Genomic DNA, 21169 nt, shown 5'->3' with positions numbered 1-21169 from the left:
ACAAATAATATGCCCGACCTTTATTATAGCTTATGCAGGCAATTTTTATAGGAAGAAATATTCAGCAGACAATCATGGGAAATGGATGTGGAGAATATCCAAAAGGGTCTTCAAGATTCAAATTTTTCTATATACATAAGCTGCTTCCCTACAAAGCATCTGAAACGCTGAGAAACTGTCATTATAATAATTTATATGCTAGTAAATGTGCCTTATTTCTTGTGCATCCTCATTTGAAGTCTTAATTTTAATCAGCCATAGGAACATTACACTTTATATTAGGAAACAAGATTAAAAATTATTTTTTAGAGTTCATTTTGTTTAAAATACTTTTGGTCTGGTGTTATGAACCAGTAAGATCACAGATGAGGGACCTCATTGCCAAAATAATCAATAAACCATAACACCTCAGTGGGGCTTGAACCATGATGACAAGAACACCCCTACAACTTAGCCATTGCCCTATACCAACATTGATAGTCCAAAATATTATTTAACCAATAATACATTTTTTGGGAATGTAAACTAACTCTCAATATATTTTTTTCAAATTATCTTGTTTTTGTATATTCCATTTTTTTTCTAATAATATAATGTCTTTCAAGATAAAACAATTTGCTTTTTGATGAATAGTCCCTTTTTCTATTAATTAAAATATTAAAGTTACATATTCACAGACAAAGGGCCGGGGATACAATATTGAATATTCATTTGTTGCTATGCAAAATTATATTAAAAAATAAGCTGTTTAAAATATCTTATTGGGGACAGTTTTCTTTATTTGCAATAAATGGTTATCTGCTTCATAGGATGACATTGTTATGAGTCATAGTTCATGACCTTCACATCACTCAACATCATTGTTGAGGTATCACTATGTTTTAGAAAGTTGTTATAGAAGATGATTTTTGGATTAAGAGAAATGACTACAAATGAGAGCATAAAAATAATAGTATTTTATTTTGATATGAATATATGTTGTGAAAATAAATGGTCGTGTATGTATGTATGTATAACAGTACATCTATATTTAGAAAAATTTGTGCAAAAGATTTAGGTATTTTTTTCGAGGCATCTATATTTTTTTGATGGGTAAGAGGCCGTAGTCAGTAATTAATTTTTATAAATAAAATTTAAAATATATACCTACATTCAGTGTGGGCACCAATAGGAAAGAATGGAGTAAGAAAACCTCCAGTCTTGCCCGAGACTTATACAGTCTTGTACATCAATAGTTTACATATCTTGCTTTAGTCACGTGGGTCAGTGACATGAGGACAAGTTCTCGTATATGATATTGAAATTTAACATATGTAGTCCTTGCTCCTATTATAAGCCATTGTAAGAATTTGGTATAGCTCTGATACCATGTAAGAATTTGCCTAAAACAATAATTCAACACCAAGATCAAGAATCTCAATAGATAGCACAAGAGAGACTAATGACGATCAAATGAGAATCTCAATAATGATCAAAATAATAATGGATATGGGATAATTGGATATCTGATGAATACATACTAGAAGTGCCTTGGATATAAAGGCAACTAGAATGACTAGGAGTTAGCAAAGAGATAAACATCACAACTAAGCACATGTCCACCAAGAGTGGATTATCCTCCATTAAGCACAGGAGTTTGTGCGATGATGAGAGGATAAGTTTACATAGGTGTATCTCATAAAGAGATGTTGTAGACACCATGTGCTCTAATACGATGCTAACTCCTGTGTTGTCAACAAGACAACTCATATGTCTATGCATATTCCTAAGTGTCTACATGACAACTAATATGCTAAAACATTTACGTTAAGTAGACTTAAGTAAAGTGTAATAATAATTAATTATTTACGCTAACACCCCCCCTTAAGTGCAACTTAGGGGAATGCACTTAAGCTCATGAAGCTAAATGCAAGATGCAATGTTGGTCCCGACTACTAGGCCATGTTAGGTACCCATGTACAAATGCAATGCTCTACATACAATGTGATGCAATGCAATCTCTTTGAAAACAGAGAAAGAGGGAAAATCTCATGGGAAAAACCTCCTCCAAAAAGAGAGATGAAGTAGTACAATATGCATGCAAGGATGGAGTAATCAAGACCCCCCATACATCATGCATGTACAAGCATATATCCCCCATAAGAAAAAATACATGATGGTATCCCCCCATATTGAATAATCTCGTACAAGGATGTCGTGAAAACAAAAAAGTATCCAATGCCTACAAATGACATTTCTCCCTTTAGGAAAAAGATAAACCAAGTATAGGTGCAAGTATACTTCCCATTGTGGATAGGAAGATGGATGAGGAATCCATATGTAGTATGCTATGGATGCTACCTTTGAAGTCTATTCATATGTTGACAAGTCCTTGATGAATGTAGATGCCACAAACCAATCTGGTGGATGTCCAAAAGAAGGTGGCAAACAAGGTAAGATGTCCATGTATAAAAGTGAATCAAACTCCAAAGACAAGGAATCATCCTTATAGGAAGATATGGGAAGAGAAGCAATGTAGCCTCCCCTCAATGGTGAATGCACACCCATGAAAGAAGCTCCTTGATGATTGAAGAAGCTGCACCATGAAAACTGAATGATGTTCCTCCTTGTAGGAAGAAGTGGTGCCATAGGTGTAGTAGGGAATGCTCCCCAACTGGTAGGAAGAATCCTCAAAATATATGATGTCTGAGGAAATTGGAATACAATCTCCAAAGACTGATATGTTTCCTTTGAAGTAGAAGAGCCCTCCAATTGTTGAAAAGAAGTGTCCACAATCATGTCAGTCTCAAAAGAAAGATCAAGTGGTTGAGGATGTCATCAGTAGAAACTGTAGCCAACAGGGTATTGTTGTTGGTAAAGATTTTGTAGCCGACGGACCAACGGGTTCATGTCATCAGTAAAGATTTTGTAACCGACGGGTAGATTAGGATTATATGTAGCCGACGGACCCCTTCAGGAAGGTTCGGCGAAGGTTCAGTGGGTAGTATTTATACCTTGTCTGGGATCATTGTAAATCATCTGATCTTATCATCAGTTATGTAATCTCTTGGCATATGCGAATAAAGGAGTATTGCTGTTGCTATTCTTGTTCATTGTCTGTGTGCATTAATCGATTAACCTATGTGGTAAACAGAGGGTCAGAGTGTTCCCTCACAAAAAGTGAAGAAAAATTCTCGTCAGCAAAGAGAAGATGGATGTCGTCAATAATGTCTCCCACATCTTCAATGCAAGACTCCACAAACAACACTGCAATGTCTAGAAGGAAGTCATACATGAAGCTGAAATAGGAAGATATGGTGTTTCTTGCTGCACTGAATCAGGAGCATCTGTGGCTGGAACTGGATCAGTAAAAGCAACAGGAGCATCAGGAGGTATGATCTCAACTGGAGTGAATGGAGGTAGAAAGTCCTCTAGTAATGGAGGGACTCGTGGATCTCCATATGCTTCCCAAAGACACATCCAAACGTCATGAGGACTACTTGCCTTACTAAGAGGAGCAAAAGATTCCTTGCTCATACTGTTACACATAAAGCGAAGAAGAAGAGAAAGATGTCCCCAATTAGTATTAGGTGGAAATATCTTCAAATATAGATAAAGAAACACTTCCTTATGTTCTCTTAGATGATCAATCATGAAAGCACTCCATTTCTGATAGTTCCATTTTGTCAATTTGAATCTTAAACCAAAGTGACACTTTTGACATGACTCCATGAGATGAAATAATGCATGCACCCCCAAAATGCAAAAAAAAAACAAAAACAAAAACAAGAAAACCCCCCCTTAATGCATGATTTGGCACTTTATATTGAATGCGATTACAATGGCCGCTTGCCAATTTAGGGTGTAAGTGGACTTCTGATTTTGATGGTTACAACAACAAATATGAAGCTATATCGGACTCAACAAGATAAGACACAAGAACTCTCAAGGATCTAATTAATTACAAGTGCCAATAGGCCAAAATGTGACCAAAATTTGAAAATACTATGTCTACTCAAAATTACTCCAAATTGATACTAGATCTGGAAAGTAGACAAAAAATTATGCCCTCTCAAAAAAAAATAGCACCTGAATATGTGTCTAGATGAGCTCGAACTAAGCCTCTGAAGTTGTGAAAATCAGGATTTGCGATTTGCAGAAAAATTCAGGAACAAAGATCTCAAACATCCTGCAACAATGTGTAGATCATGCAATTCTACCCCAAAACAAAAAAAATTACTCGAAAAAGGGAGTCCATGTGAGGGAGATATCACTGTTTGAAAATGACCTTTGTAATTAATTTTCCTGAATCGCCGCCGTTGCACCTGCAAAAATCAAATGACTAGATTTCACATCATATGTCCGATTTTGATGAAACAAAAGAGAATTTGGGGGTTTTTTGACCTTTGGAATGTGATACCAATATCTGATTTGCACCAACAAGCTCCAAACTTGACCTGCAAAAAAAAACTCTCAAATGGCTATGTAATGAAGCTCCTGTGGTTCTGATACAATGTAAGAATTTGCCTAAGACAATAATTCAACACCAAGATCAAGAAGCTCAATAGATAGCACAAGAGAGACTAATGATGATCAAATGAGAATCTCAATAATTATCAAAATGATAATGGATATAAAGGCAACTAGAATGACTAGGAGTTAGCAAAGAGATAAACATCACAACTAAGCACATGTCCACCAAGAGTGGATTATCCTCTATTGAGCACAAGAGTTTGTGCGATGGTGAGAGGATAAGTTTACATAGGTGTATCTCATAAAGAGATGTTGTAGACACCATGTGCTCTAATAAGTTGCTAACTCCTGTGTTGTCAACAAGACAATTCCTATGTCTGTGCATATTCCTAAGTGTCTACATGACAACTAATATACTAAAGCATTAACCTAAGTAAACTTAAGTAAAGTGTAATAATAATTAATTATTTACACTAATAGCCATTCCTTTATTTTAAAATTTATGGCTTTATGTTATAGTATTTCGATTTTGTCACATGGATCACCTCCGAAGTTTATATTTACAATTTACAACTTTATTATTACAGTATGTTACACCATCCCCCATTATAGATGTTGGGGAAATTATACATTATTGAACTTTACATTAATTCATAATATAACACCAAGGGGAAAACATGCCGGTTCTTCCTCTCATTTGATTTCTTTAACTCGATCAACTGTTTATGGAATTTTGTTCCTTCTTACTTTTTTCATTGATCCTGCAAAAACCTGAAACACACATCGATACTTTTCCCAGATTTCCTTTGTTGTTAGCCACAAAAACAGTATATATAAAATGTTTATTGCTCTGCAACAATCTTTTAGACTTCTATGTATAAGCAAATTATTAAATACAACCTTCTTGGATCACACATTTGGGAGTTAAAATCCAAATTGAGAGTCATTGCAATTCATCGTATCATCTCACTAGGGAATGGAAGGACCATGCATTAATACAAGGCCCAGTTTGAATAGGCCAGAGAAGACAGACATCCCAATCACCCAAAGATAAAATCAAAGCCGACAATTATCAGCATTATGCCTCTCTGTGAATGAGCATCTACAAATTTAGAGATATATGTGTGTATGATTGTATGAGGGAGAACTCGGCTAGATTGCCTAGACATAATGATTCAAAAACACATCTAGAGATAGACAATCACGACACAACATTGGACACTGAGAATAAATCTAATAATTTCTAGTAGAACAGATTGGAAAGAAGTCATCTCTGACCAGGTCTAACAAGTGCCTCAAATCCCTAGTTGTAGACCTATCAATTTCCGATAATTCATCTTCACTCAAACCCCTTTCTTCAACAACAGTCACCACCTTCCCGACAGAATAGGGTGTATAAGCTAAAGCCCTTTCCCAACATAAAGCCCAAGATTAAGCACAACATAAAAAGTCAAAATTTTGTTGGACATTAGTTGTTGCATGTCCTTATTCTCACTTGTTGAATCTATGATAACTGATCTATCATAACCCTGTCAACAACGAAAAAAAGTGCTTAACAACATTGGCTTTAGGTTGAGACCCTTCCTTTTTCTGATGTTCAAAAGCCAACTGATTGCAACAATCTTTGAGTAAATGGCCATATTTGTAACAATAATTACACCGCATCTTATTCTTTTTTGAAGCATCTTGTGACTACTTGGGGCCCTTCGACTAATATGGCCGAGAGTGTTGAGATTTACCTTTACCCTTGTGAAAGTATTTGGCTGAAAAGGCATGCTCTGAGGAGGACAAGGTGGCACTGCTACCAAACTTTTGTTTCCAATGATCTTGTTATAGAAGTTTGGTGCATAACTTTGGAAATTTCAAATCAACATTAGTGGAAGTAATATTGAGTCTCTATAAAGTGCTCATAAGATTTTGGTAGACTCTTCAAGGTGATGACTACCATATCTTCTTCCTCCATTTCCTGACCAATAGCTTCGAGCTAATCTCGAATGTCCTTAATCTTTGTGAGATGCTTTGTAAGGACATACATTCTTCCATCATGATTGAGAATAATTGGTTCTTTAGAAAGAACACTTGGTTTTTGTTGGATGTCTCATGCAACTCCTTCAAATGCTTCTAAATGTTTGTTGTAGACTTGCCAGGAGGAATTCTGAGGCAATTGATTATCTGTGACAGAGAGTTTGAGAAGCATGACAACTTCTTGATTTTGGTCGTCAAACTTGTCTTGGTCTGCTTGGACTGTGGTAGGGCTGGTTTCTGTGCCCAAAATAATTGTATCAAGATGGCGATATTTGAAGATTGTTAGCATTTGCTCCTTCTAGATGTTATAATTTTTGTCGTTGAATTGCTGATTGCCTTCCAACATTAAGTTGATCAATGACACCATCTTGCACGTTTCCCAATGGACATAAAACAAGAAAAAGAGAAGAGTCGATTGCAAAAAACATAGGCACATGTAGGTACAAACTAAAAAAAATCATGCACTACGACTATCATGGATTACAAGAAAATTTTCCTGTTGACTCAAAAAAATTTGACAAAGACCCATAAGAGATCTCAACAAACCTAGAAAGAATCTAAAATCAGAATAAAATTCTAATTGTTATAGAATTTGAGGCACATAAATCGAGGTATCCAGAAAAATTTGACTACAAGCCAATTGAGATCTTGAATAATCTATCAAGAATCTTCATTTAGTTTTCCAAGGCAAAAAAGGATCCAAGTGTGTTGAAAGAAGCCCTAGATGTTTGGAAAAACCCAAAGAAAAATTATTGAGAGCTGAAAGAAATGGGGGAAGGTCTGACTACAGAAGAGATATAGAGGGTTTGTAGAACCCCGCATGGCTTGAGAGAAAAATAAGGCAATTGAAAAAATGGTCAAAATCCGTCAAAAATGTCTGTTGCAGCAGGAAAGAGCTATTTTTAATGTAATAACCCCAACTGGTTATAACTTCATCAAACACCAAATTCATTTATAATTCAGTTGTTTGACATTTTGTTAAACACTTTGCAAGCATGCTTTGATACCACTATAATGAAAACCCCGCTAGCTCTCAAACAATAGGTAAGACATGCCTTGACACCCTTTGAAATGAAGTCTAGCAGCAGCAAAAGAATTTTCCAACAAACAAATGCAACTGTAGATATGTAAAACGCTGCTCCCAAAGTGCAGATAGAAAATAACGCCTAGTAGCAAATATTAAAGGGTGCTCAACCAACTCCAAATTAACCAGCACCCAACCGCTTCTCAACAACAGTAATAATAGTATAAGAAGATGCCAAATTCCAAATTCCCAACACCATGGTATCTCCCAACCACAGTGTATACAACAATGGAGATAAAGACCAATTCTCAGAAAACTAATTCCCAATACCTCAGCTGTGAATTACAATGAACTTCTCAAGAACAAACCCTTATACCTCAGCAAGGGCATAGAAAAATCAGACTTCAGAAACGTCACAAAGACGACAAAGCAAAATAAGATAATCAAATGATCAGATGCTTTACTCATCAAATGGGCTCATATTTATAATCTCCAAATGGCACAAAGTTTCCCGAATGAACTTCACTTAAGAAGCTTCCCATAGACAACATTAAAATATAATAAAAGTGTCATTAATATAATTTATTAACTGCTTTTGGCTTTAAAAATGACCTTTTCCACCATAAATTAATATTGTGACATGCAAGGCCACTGTTTCTTGTTCCCACTATTTAAAACTTTTCGTCCTAGTTCCAATGAGCTATGATACTGAGGTGACCAACCAACAACACCAACAAAAATAGGAACTTCAACTTATTTAGATGAATAATAATAATAATAACTCACCCGTCTTGCAAAAATAACTGAAGAAGCATTAGAATCGAAATTTAACAACACCAAAATGATCCTGATGATGAAAGACGATGAATGAACTTGACGGGATGACTTACTATAAATATATACTCCCTCCAAGATTCTTGGAGCCCAAACTGGGATCCTAAAATAAAAACTGAGAGCATCACACAACTCCTCTAACTCAACTGAGCTCATCATAACCAACAGTTTGACTTACTATAAATAGTAAGTCCCTCAAATGGAGCCAAAACACACAATAAGCTTCTGAAAAGCCTATAACGTCACAACTGAGACCCTCAAATCTCACTATCAGCTCATGAGGGTTGTGATGGTGAACTGACCAAGCTAACTTCAGGAACCTACTAAAAATGGGGACATTCCATTTTAATAAAAAATGACCTAAGCAAAAACAACATTGGTAGCAGAGGTTGGTCATGGATTTGCAGAAGACATGTCACAAACACTAGCTGCTTAGGTCGTGTGAGGAGGATTGTGCAAAAAATGTGACAATAAATACCACTATGGAAAGCGAAAAATTGGAGAGAGAGGCCACACGTTTGGGGGAAAACAGGCCCAAAAAAATCTTTGGAAAATAAGCAGAAACCCTAGTCGGGTTTGAGAAAAGATTCACAACCTTGTAAAAGGAAAAAAGGACCTGGAAACTCTAAATAAAATAATTTTTCAGAAGTCTTAAAAAATATTCCAAAAATCAATTTTTTTAGAAAAACATGTTTTTTTTAGCTCTTCTTGCTTTGACACCATATTATGCAAAGTAATTGGTAAAAGAAATGATGATGTATTAACAAATAATCACGACAATCATTATAAAGAATTTACAAATGCACAAAATAGATAGTTTGTAATAAGAAACTTAAGAAGATCGAGCAATCGATTTTATTTAACTAAATTACATTATATACAAAAGATGACCATTAAAGTAATAAAATAATAATATTCTAATATATACAACTCTATTAATAAAATTATTAAAGGAATATATATGCGTTGATTGCACCAACCAAAAATATTACTAAAACATTGCATCAACCAGCATAAAAAAATGCCATAACATGCCAATAGATTTTGGAACAGACTACGACTCTGATTTCTACTTTGTGTAAAATAATTTTTCTTTAGACTAATCTTAATGTCCCTTGTTCTTGTGGAAAAATAAGTTGTAACCACTTATATTTGAAGCTTGTTGGTGAATGTTTTATTACTCTGCTTTCAAATACACATATGACTTCATAGACCCAAGGAAATGTAACAAAACACTCACAACAGCACCTACAATCATTATTCAAAGATAACATAACGCACAACTTTGAACATTATCTGAAAGTAATTCATAGAAAACATTGATACAAAGGTCCAAAGAATGGCATGTTAAAAATAAGAACCAGAAATATCAGAAAATAAACTCAGAGCAAAGAAATACCTTGGGAAAAACCCTCTTCATAGAGGGAAACAACCCAGCCCACAAAACTTGCAAAGTTTACTATCAAATAAACATTATAGAGCTCCAATATCAGAGTTTTCCAAAATCCAGAGAGGATTGGCAGAGACTAATACAATATTATCGATTGAACACTAATGCAATTAATATGTACACGATTATCCATTGAACACTAACGCATCAATAGGAAATCCTCAGGAAATAACCTGACAGACGATGATCAAAATCTACTACAGATAGTAATCAAAACGCGACACTACTGATGACTGAAACTCAGGTCGTAAATTCTGAACAAGAACATTACGGGTACCATCGAGATAAGCCAATACATGCCTTGCCAACAGAATGATATACAATAGAGTGGAATCTCGAAACTTTCTTCAACCACACAATACACATGAAAGAGTAATTGACGTCAATGTCATTTCTTTTCTCGAAGAATCCAAGATACAAACTATGACAACGTTCTTTGATTACCGTCGACCTGTTTCCAAGCACGTCTCTAACCTGGCAGTGACAAGTCCATTGTGCAACAGTTACACAACAGTGATCACGCTAGTGCTCACACCCGGGAGAACACATTATAAGGCATGCTAGCATAGCAGTGCTGGAGATTATTTATTTTAATCAAACCATGCTTACACCTATTAGATGAGATTGAACTGAAGCTGTTAAAAAAATACAAAGTTCTAAACCAAGAAAAAAATGTTAAAGTCTTCATTCAAATATTCAGAAATAATAATTTCACGAATAGAGATAGCAGCAGTCTCATTTGAGTTAAACCAGTAAAGCTTAGCTTTTCATATGAAGCTATTAAATTTAACATGGCAGCACAAAGTTTCACTATGTAAATTCATATGAAAAGTAGAAAAAAGCAGTCTTTTACATAACAAATTAAAGCCCAAAATTTTACATTTACAATTTTTTTCCTTATATAACACTAAGCAACATTTACAAAAGAAACAGTTAGGCTTCCATTATCAAGAAACGTAATGACTAGATTCCTTTTGGGTCCATTTCCACATCTTTTTCATTTCCTACCTCGTCACCTTCTTCCACGTTCACATGAAGCAAATTGAAGAGGTCTATCATGAGGTTTTGAGCTCTATCCTCTTCTACGTCAACCAAGATGAAGCCAAATTATGCATGCTGCCTTTCTCACTCCAGCTCGTAAATGTCACTTTCATAACGGGCATGGCTAGTCCTCAAGTCCCAGGCAGCAGTGAACATGCTGGAGAGAATGTCAAATTGCTTCTCCATTTCTGTCTTTGTAAGATTTGGCTGAAGTATAGGTTTAGGTTCTTCATTATTATATCCTTCTGGAAGAGGGATTCCCATTTTGGCACAAGAGAAGTTGCAATTGGCATAGCTTTCAAGGTGGTGGTCAGAGAACAAGGTGGCCAAGAAATGAATACGTACCTTATAATAGCTTTGATTAGCACATTAATAAGTGTGGCACATGAAATGTTGTACTTCGCCACCTCATGAAAAGACACGGAGTTCCAGAAAAAGTGTCCCATTTAAGAGATTATGCCAAGATTGCTTCATTTAGTGCAAAAGTAACATAATGATGACCATGCCTTGAGAAACTCGTCATTAGACAAGCGCTCACTTTCCGAAGCCTTGAAGCTTGGTTGGAAGTTATCAACTTGTAAGAGCGGGTGAATGGTTACGGGTACTTTGAGGTATGAAAGCATAGTCGTGACTTGCAAGATTTATGGATCTTGCGATGAGGCAACATTAGGGTTATGATTATGGAGGGGGAACCGACCAAGCAACTAAGAAATTTGCAAAGCGGGAAGTTTGGAAATGAAGGGGGGTAGAAACCACAACTAAGAAAGCTAAGACCTAAAACAATCTTTCACATTTTATGAGAATTGATATGTCTCTCTATTGTATTTTACAGTGTATACTGTATGTGAAAATTTGAAAACTATTAGTAGGAACTTTCTCATTATCACACTACGAAGTATGTATTGTGCTAAGTAATGTAATCAGTGATATCATCAATGAAAAAAATATTCCACAATTCAATGGCTGAACTCTCATTTTTATTTGTCATCTATATCTTTATGCTTTAAAAGCGCCTTTTAATCTTAAAATAGTTAATTTTATTGATTCTTTACAATTGTTTTTGGAAAATCTTATTTATTCCTATTATAATTCAGATTAAAAAATTTGCACTTTTTGGCTTATTGTTTTTGTAAATGATTTCTTGATACTAGGTCCAAGGTTTCCATGGGGGTAATTGTAGATGTTCTAGTACTTCAACCTTTTCCCAAAATCCTATTGCCAACCCTGTTTTGGTCATATAGATGAGTCAATACAATTCCAAAATAGAGATTATAATAGATACACGTATAACTATTTTATTATTACGAAGTAATTGGTAAATATTTGCTTGATATTAACAATGATCAAGAGATCAATATATACGAAAGAATGGACAATTTTTCCTTGGGAAACAATCTTATATAATAGAAACATTCTATTCTAGACACAGGAAACTAAATATTGGAAACATTCTAATATTTACAAGAGATTAACCATTAAATAATAAATAATATTGTAATACCCTACCTTAATGGTTAATCTATCCGCAACACCAAGCTGTCCTCTGAACTGGACAAACTTATCTGGACCAAGAGGCTTGGTGAGAGTGTATGTAGTTTGATCCGTTGTAGGAATCCATTTCAAGTCAATTGTCTTGTCTTCAACCAGCTGCCGTATGTAGTGACAGTGAATATCCACATGCTTGGTTCATTCATCGAAGACTGGATTTTGAGCTAACTTGATAACACCTTGATTATAAACAAACAAAGTTGTTGGACCTGCTTGTGACATCTGCATATCCCCAAGCATGCGACAAAGCCAAACAACTTCACATCCTGCCTTGGCTGTCCCTCTGTATTCAGCCTTTGTAGAGGAGATAAAATTTGCCTGTTGCTTCTTATTGGTCCATGTGATGACACCAAAACCTAAATTGAACACATATCTAGAAGTTGAACTTTTATCATCAACAAAACTTGCCTAGTCTGAATCTATGAACTTACTGAGTTTAGGATGAGAACTTCGAGAGTAAAGAAGTCTATAATCAGTAGTACCCTTCACATAACATAGCACACACTTTGCTGCCATCTGATGATCAGTCGTAGGAGCTGTCATAAACTGTGAAGATGTAGCTGACTGCAAAGTTGATATCAAGTCTAGTAGTAAAGACGTAGATGGGGTTGCCTACTAGTTGCCTGTATGTAGTATCATCAACTAGAGGAGAATCAAACTTGGCTGATAACTTCAGACCTTTCTCCATGGGTGTAGATGCAAGCTTGCAATCCTGCATATGAAACTTGTCTAACAGAGCCTTGGCATATTTGGACTGAGAAATGAATATAGCAGTAGATTGCTGCCAAACCTCAACTCCTAGGCAATAATGCATGAGCCCAAGGTCAATCATATCAAAAGACTGGCATAAACTCTGTTTGATTCCCTAAATCAAAGATTTTGAACTTCTAGTGATGATCAAATCATCCACATAAATAAACAGGAGGATGATGTCATTTTCAGTAGTCTTGATGTACAAATTTGAGTCTAAAGAACTCTTGAAGCCTTGATCACCGAGGTACTTATCAATTTTCACGTACCATGCCCTAGGGGCTTGCTTCAAACCATAGAGAGCTTTCACCAGTCTAAGAACCTGGTCTTCTTTTTTAGCAACCTTAAAACCAAGAGGCTGCATCATGTAGACCTCTTCTTATAAGTCCATCCATTTAGGAAAGCACTCTTGATGTCCATCTGATGGACCTTCCAGCCAAACTGTGTTGCTATGGCTAGGACTAATCTAATTGTGCTCATTTTCGTAGTAGGAGCAAAGGTCCCCTCATAATCAATGCCTTGACACTGAGAAAAGCCCTTTGCAACTAAACGAGTTTTTGTACTTATCCAAAGTACCATCCGACTTATATTTGATTTTGTAAACCCATTTGCAACCAATGGGTTTCTTCCTTGGTGGAAGATCAAAAAGGATCCAAGTGTTATTCTTCAACAGGCTTTGGTGTTCAGATGTCATGGTCTGTTGAATATGTTTGAGGTTTAAACACATTGTGAATGTTGGCCATGAGAGAAAAGTTAACGGACTTTGTAGGTTTGCTCTTTTTTCGAGTAGTTCTCCCTTCAATGAGCTCATCATCTCGAAGATCAGCAAGTGTCTTAGCCCACCACTTAGGCTAGAGAGGAGAATGACCAACATTAGTATCAAGAGATGCTCTATGATTAGGTTCCTCATCAAAAGAATCGAGATCAAACTCAGGTGAAACATCTACATATCTGGGTGATCCTACAAAAGAAGCCGGATGTGTTCATACATGAATCACTGGTATAACTTGGAGGTGTAGGAGCTACTAGAGGCCTGCCATCACGTGGACCTAATGAAAGTCGAACGCCCAAATCACGAGCCTTCATAGGCTAGTCTGCTGGATGAGGAACAAGAGAAATAGGCATGAATGGTCCTCACTACTCATCAAAGACTACATCACAACTATACAAGAGATGAGATGTCTTAGTGCCGATCAAGCAGTAGGCTTTGTGAAGACTACTATATCCAACAAGCATGAGTTTTTGACTCTTGGCATCCAACTTGGTGCGTGACACATCAGGGATCTACACAAAAGCAAGAAAGCCAAAAACCCTCAGGTGATTGATTTTGGGCTTGTGACCTGATCAGGTTTTTCTAGAGTCTTACATAGTATACATCGAGGAAAATGAGAATCCTCCCAGAAGATTGAATCGAAATGTTGCCTTTGCCAACTACAGTGTACTCTTCCCCTCTACTAAAAATAACATAATTTGAATAAGGCTGGTAGTCAGTGAACTGGTCCTTGCGATGGGTGTAATGATGAGAGGCACTTGAATCAGTATGCTAGGAAGATGACTTCACATGATGTGCATGTTTTTTAGCTATGAAGGCGTAAAAGGAAGATTTTGTCTGCTCAATGTGCTATGCACTGTTCTCTTTGGGTTGCGAACCAAATTGCATAGATTAGGCCGCTAAGCGTTTCCGAGATTCAACCTTCATGTGACCAAACTTGTGGCAATAGTTGCATTGAATGTTTTTCCTTGGAGCCTTCTGAAGTTGGATCAGAGGACTTCTGTTGAGAAGATTGTTGTGAATAAGACTTGCCTTTATCCTTCTGAAAGGATTTAGCAGCAAAGGCTTGGTCTGTGGAGGTGGAGCCAGAACTGCTACTAAACTATTGTTTCCATCAATCTTGTTGAAGTAGAAGCTTTTAGAGATTTGTGAACTTATGATCAACACCTGTAGAAGTGATGCCGAGAGTCTCGATAAAATGCTCATAGGACTTGCGTAAACTCCCCAGAGTTATGACTACAATGTCCTCTTCCTCTATCTTGCATTCAATGGCAAGCAACTGATCACGGATTTCCTGAATCCTATTTAAGTGTTCCTGTAGTGATTTCCGCTCATCCATGATAATAGAAAACAAAGTGTCCTTGAGAAAGAATGCTCTGCTTTTGTTTGAAGCCTCATGAAGTTTCTTGAGATGCTCTCGTATCTCGGTAGCTGTTTTGCCGAATGGAATTTGAGGGAGTTGATCATTAGCTACAGATAATTTGAGAAGCATCACTGCCTCTCGATTATTTTAATCCCATGCAATCTGATTAGGACCAGCTTGAGTAGGTCGAGTTGTAGTACCCAGAACCACTTGATTGTTCTTGTGATATTTGAAGATGGTTAGCATCCGCTATTTCCACGTGCCATAATTGCAACCGTTGAACTTCTAATTTCCCTTGAGCAAAAATTAGTCAGAGATGCCATAGCATGTTTTTGAAAGAAAAAGCATGAAAATATGTGAAGGCACATACTTCGAGGCAAATAAGTAGAAGAACCCCAAAAATGAAGAGGTAACTAGAAGAGAGCTCGAAAAATCTACAAAGAATATGCTATCATATTCTGTATCTGTTCGCGAAAATCGAGGCACCCATAAAAAACAAACAACCCAGTTGAGATCTCAAAAAGCCCAAAACCTATTTGTTAAAAACAATTTTGATCCGGTATAGAAAATTAAGGTTTCAACCAAAAACGGCCCTAGCTACAAAAAACCCCCCAAAAATGGCGGAAATGTGCAGAAAAAACACAGTTTCTGGTCGTGGATCTGAGATACAGGGTTTGGAAAACCCTAGATGTCACTAAATAGAGAAAAAACAACCATAAAATAGGCAAAAATGACTGCTGTTTTTGCAGGAGAAAATGACCATGAACAGGCTGCAAAAAATGCATGAAAACTAGGTGCGATTTTACCAGAAAATTACAGAGGCAATTGCAGGAAAATAGCCATAAGTTGTAGACAAAAAAATGCCTTACATGAAGCAAATATCACATAAAATAATTTCGAAAGATATTGCTTTAATAATTTTGAACAAGGAACTATAATATTTTTTGAAAAAATTCAAAGAATTTCCTTTGATACCATATTACGAAGTAATTGGCAAATATTTGCTTGATATTAACAATGATCAAGAAATCAATATATAGAAAAGAATGGATGATGTTTTCTTAGGAAACAATCGTAAACATTAGAAACATTGTATTCTAGACACAGGAAACTAAATATTAGAATATTTACAAGAGATTACAATAGATTATTATTAAATAATAAATAATAATAATAGAAACTATGTATTATCATAATATTTATCTGATAATAACAATAATTAATACCAATATATTACTTGGGTATTTTGTACTACTAAATGTTTTACCTATCTATGTTTATGCACATATCTATTAGTAGCTGAATCTTCAAACCTAAATTTTCAGAAGACTTTTGCACCCATATCTGGTTATTATTTTTTGTAACTTTGGAACCACCTTATCAACTTAGATGGCCCTTTGAGATTCTTATAAAGTGGATTGCATATAATATTCCAATGGTGGTTGTTTCATCTCATATATAGAACTTTGGGGACATCTCCCTCCCTCCTGCCCTATTGAATTCCCACGTTGCCTGGATGTGGGGCTTGGAGAATTGTTCCCCAATTGCACTGCCACCTTTGTTGAAATGTTGCCAAGAAACAGGGGTAATTGCAAACATGAGGACATCCCCAAAATGTTCCAGGGATGCTTAGGTGTCTATCATAGTCCAGACTTAGAAATTCTAAATTCTAAAAAGGTGATTAAATTTTGAAGATGACATTTGTAATGAAGGTTTGTGAGTTTTTGGAGGCCTTATTTGTGCTTGTTGTTGGATGCTCTGCCTTTCACCCCTAACCTGTATTGCGAGAGGGAGTGTACAAGGGATGCTATCCTTGGACCCCACTGTGGGCGCTTTCCCTCGACCCCACTGTGGGCTCTGGCCCTAGATCCCCACAAGAGGCAGTGCCTCTCGACTCTGCTGGGAGTTTTGCCTCCATAACCCCCCTGCAATTCTATGTTGGGGGCTCTGCCGCCAGCCCCTGCAAGGTGCATTAGCCCTTGACCAACCTCAATCCACCACTGTTATTGATTAATGCAATCATTGCCATGTTTGTAATGTTTTTTAGTTTAAACTTCACTTAGTATGCCAAAGTTTCATTTCCAATTCTTATACTTGTTCTTAGTTTGCTTCCATAGTTCCATAAGTCTGCCCACCATAGTTAATGTTCAAATTTCAGTGCAATCTCAGTGCAATCATTGTCATACTTTTAATGTTTATTAGTTTTAACTTTACATATTATGCCAAAGTTTCATTTGCAACTCAATTTTCAAGGACTATATTTGTGCCATCCCCCGTCTCCCCCTGCCACCATGCCCCCACCACTTACAAATTTATGTCTTTAATTCCCCATCTCCAGCTCATCCCCTTGTCCCAGTGTCAAGAAACTCAGTGTAACTATGGTACTAATACTCAATATTTTTGGCATCATATATATATATATATATAGATATTCATCTTTTTATAACTAATTTTCAAGGACTGTATATTTGTACCCTCCCTTGTCTCCCCCTGCCACCATGCCCCCACCACTTACAAACTTAGGTCTTTAATTCCCCGTCTCCAGCCCATCCCCTTGTCCCAGTGTCAAGAAACTCAGTATAACTATGGTACTAATACTCAATATTTTTGGCATCATGGACATTAAAAAAGCTTCTAATTTTATTCTTGACTTCAGTTTTCCTGTCAACATGATAAACCAGGGACACAGAGTTATATGCATTCTCGCTATTGGTCTCGTGGATATCATATAGATTCAGGTTAACAGTTGGCTAACAACTCATCTAACGATCAATTATTGGTTAAGAGCTGAAAATGTTGAATATTTGTATGCATTTAAACTTCCCATGAATTTGGAAAACATTTAGTTGATGATGACTTATATTTGTTAGTGGTGATTAGTATATATTCTTTTCTTCTAGATTCGTTTGGAGACAACTGTCCCTGTTCAAAGTGGGATATTATTGCTGGAAACTCATTCATTATGCATATTGGGAGGTCGTGTTCAATCTCTTTATGAAGAATGGGAGATGGATTGCAAATATTCGGGACTCTTTCGCTCTACCCTGAATTCGCCTCAGAATCAAGGTTCATCTGGTCCACCACCATTTGAAAGGATTGAAATATCCACAATTCAAACTCTTAAGAAGTCACGTAAGTTCAATTTCTTTCATGATTTCACTCAAGACAAATATTTAATTTCTTTTTGGTTTTAATTGAAAGCATATATTAAATTTGTCATTTAATTCCTCTGTTTTTAATCTAGCAAGTTAAGCTTCAAACTCGCGCTTGAAGTTAAATCTGAAGTAGTGACATTTTTTGGTAGAAAGAAGACATCCATTTCTTAGTTTGGCATAAAGCTTGTGTTGCCAGTATATATCGTAATTTAGAAGAATCTTTTTTGAAATATTGTCTGAAGAATGACTTCTGTGTTACGCAGAACCATCTACAAGCATGAACAAACAAATGGCTAAGCAAATGACATCATTTTTAAGGACTCAGAATACTGCCACTGAGGTTTTGATGCATGACACAGGTGTTGCACAGAGTGGCAGAAATTCACTTGGTACAAGAACAGGTCAAATGAAAGATTATGTTGGTTCTTCAAAAAATGGAAGAGTAACTTCTGAAAGAGTACGAGGTGGATATGAACTTTACAAGCCAAAGGCATCTGAGCATAGGCCAGTGGTAAACTCAAAACTGTCTTCTGAAGCAGTGGACAATTCTTCTCAGTTTTCAAATTTAGAAATGGATGTACTATCAGGGAAGCAAGAACAGGCAGGATCTGTAGAGAATCTGATTTCTTCTGAGCTAACTAACAACTCGAGACAAAGTGCGATACATTTTGTCTTCATATTTGAAATTTAATATTCATTTGCTCTTGTTTTTAAGTTTTTTGATTTACTGATTTTCTGTTTAGTCTCAAAGGTTTGCATATCTTTGTCAGATGAGATTCTTGATGGACAAGTTGATGTGGTAAACAAAAAGACACTATTAGTCACAGAAGCAGTTCCAGTTCAAAATCAGGCTGCAGCACAAAAGCTTCTAAACAAAATGACTGGTATAGGTAGAGGAGGTGGAGAGAACAGACATGATAGGTTTGGAAGGTCAAGAGGAAGGCACAATGGCAAAGGCAGACGAGAAGAGGCTGCACTATTAACCCTAGATGAATGGGAGATGCAGAATGGCAAAACAAATGCAATCTCCTGCAGAAATGATGATGTCTCTCAAGATGCAGAACTAGCAAGACAGCTCCAAACCCAGTTAGATCTAGATCTAGAACCCGCAAATGTTAGTATACATTGTCTGACTACAATATACTTTTTTTGTTATAAAATGTGCATTCTGAGCTTCCTAGCTTAATTAATTTAGCACTGCATCGCATGATTAGTTCCTTTGTAATGTTTACTTACTGTTTCACAGGTAAGGATTGCTCATGAAGATGAAGCAGAAAAAATTCGTATGAGTATGTTCAACTTCAGGAATACAAGTGACAGCAGTCAAAGTGGTTTAAGGAAACCAAGAGGACGTGGAAGGGGTAAAAGGAGATTTAATTGACCATGTACAAGAGTCTTTTCTTGCTACAGCACAAATGGACATTGTACAAGTTGGGTGCATTTGCTGGTTTCAGTGGATCTCTTCTTTTTGTGTGCTATACACTTCAGAGTCAATGCTTTTTTTAACAGTTGTGCTGTTTTCAGTTTAAACCTGTTATATGTACATTTTGTGACAAGTCTTAATTTTTAATGTTTATGTTATTCTTTATAACCCAATTACATTGCCAATATGGTGATTTGATAACTCATTGAGCCATCGCAATTTTATCTTGTTACCTTTTGCTCATGATCTTGGATCTTCCTTCATAACATTGTCGTTGGCCTTGGTGATCATAATCTTGACATGCTTACCTGGGAAGGAAAGCTATGGACTCAGAACACTGGGTGCAAATGCATCAGAAATATGCTGAGCAACAAATTTCATGCCATTTTTTTTCTACTTGACGTTCTCTGGTACCTCTAATCTTGACATGCTTACCTGGGAAGGAAAGCTCTGGGCAGCAGAATTACTGTGGGTGCAAATGCATGAGAAATAAGCTGAGCAACAAACTTTGTACCAAAGTTTTTTCTCTACTTGATGTTCTCTGTTACCTCGTCCAGTAAGAGTTTGGCTGACTAACGCCAGATGATTCAAATCCCATTCAAGGGTTCCTAGAATTTGAGACCCCGTCATGGTCAAGGACACAGTGAGACTCATTCAGGGGACTGAAGCTTTTCCATTTTCTGAGCCAATTTTCTTTCACCCTCTTATACCCTATCTTTGCAACTATGGATAACACAATGTTGCTCCATTTCAAGCCAACCAGAGGTCTTTTACAAATTTGGGGTCTATTTTTCAACATGTGAGGATTCTTGGGTAAATGTCTTCACCGTGTACAAATGTCTTAGACAGAATTGGCTTTCATTCGTTTTCAAGGTCAAAGTTGTTCCCCATAGGATCCTATTCTAAGAGAAGACATTATGCATATGACAGCAGCTGTGGTTTGTAGATTCAATCTACAGTGAGATTTCATAGCATACAATCTTTATGAACTCTATTTCCCAATGGATATGTATTGACTTGGCATTCTACTCCACTGGTTGATTTTAGTGCATCATCAAGTGATCTGGTAGACTTAGCATTATATTACAGTGGGCAATTATGTCTATGGAAGTCGTGTTATGTACTTGAAGACATTAACAGGCCCTATTCCAAGTTTCATTCATCAAGGACATGCAACATGTGTCTAAGGTTGTGATTGTTGCAGCATATGAAAGTTGTCATGCAAACAATTTTACCATGCTATGTAATAAAGAAGAAGAAATAGGCTAGGTTTTTAGATAAGAAAAACCAGATTTTTAAAAGTTGGTGGCTTGCTGGGAGTAGAATTTTTTC

The 21169-nt window shown here is 36.4% G+C and overlaps 1 protein-coding gene across 1 annotated transcript in view; it reads left to right on the top strand.

Moving 5' to 3' along the window:
• The window catches only part of LOC149559540 (tudor domain protein (DUF1767)), a 32797-nt gene extending 12787 nt beyond the window's left edge, over positions 1-20010 (top strand). Inside the window, exons 3-6 of the mRNA XM_089833431.1 lie at positions 18160-18391; positions 18678-19070; positions 19185-19528; positions 19661-20010. Coding sequence (XP_089689557.1) covers positions 18160-18391; positions 18678-19070; positions 19185-19528; positions 19661-19795 — 1104 coding nt within the window. The 3' untranslated portion in view covers positions 19796-20010. The remainder of the gene's footprint in view (positions 1-18159; positions 18392-18677; positions 19071-19184; positions 19529-19660) is intronic.
• Positions 20011-21169: the final 1159 nt, after the last annotated feature.

This window comes from Cupressus sempervirens, chromosome 5 (genome assembly GCF_028749045.1).
Source record: "Cupressus sempervirens isolate cs-2001-9-10 chromosome 5, ASM2874904v1, whole genome shotgun sequence".
NCBI classification, from domain to species: Eukaryota; Viridiplantae; Streptophyta; class Pinopsida; order Cupressales; family Cupressaceae; genus Cupressus; species Cupressus sempervirens.
This window is presented reverse-complemented; position numbering and strand designations above follow the sequence as displayed.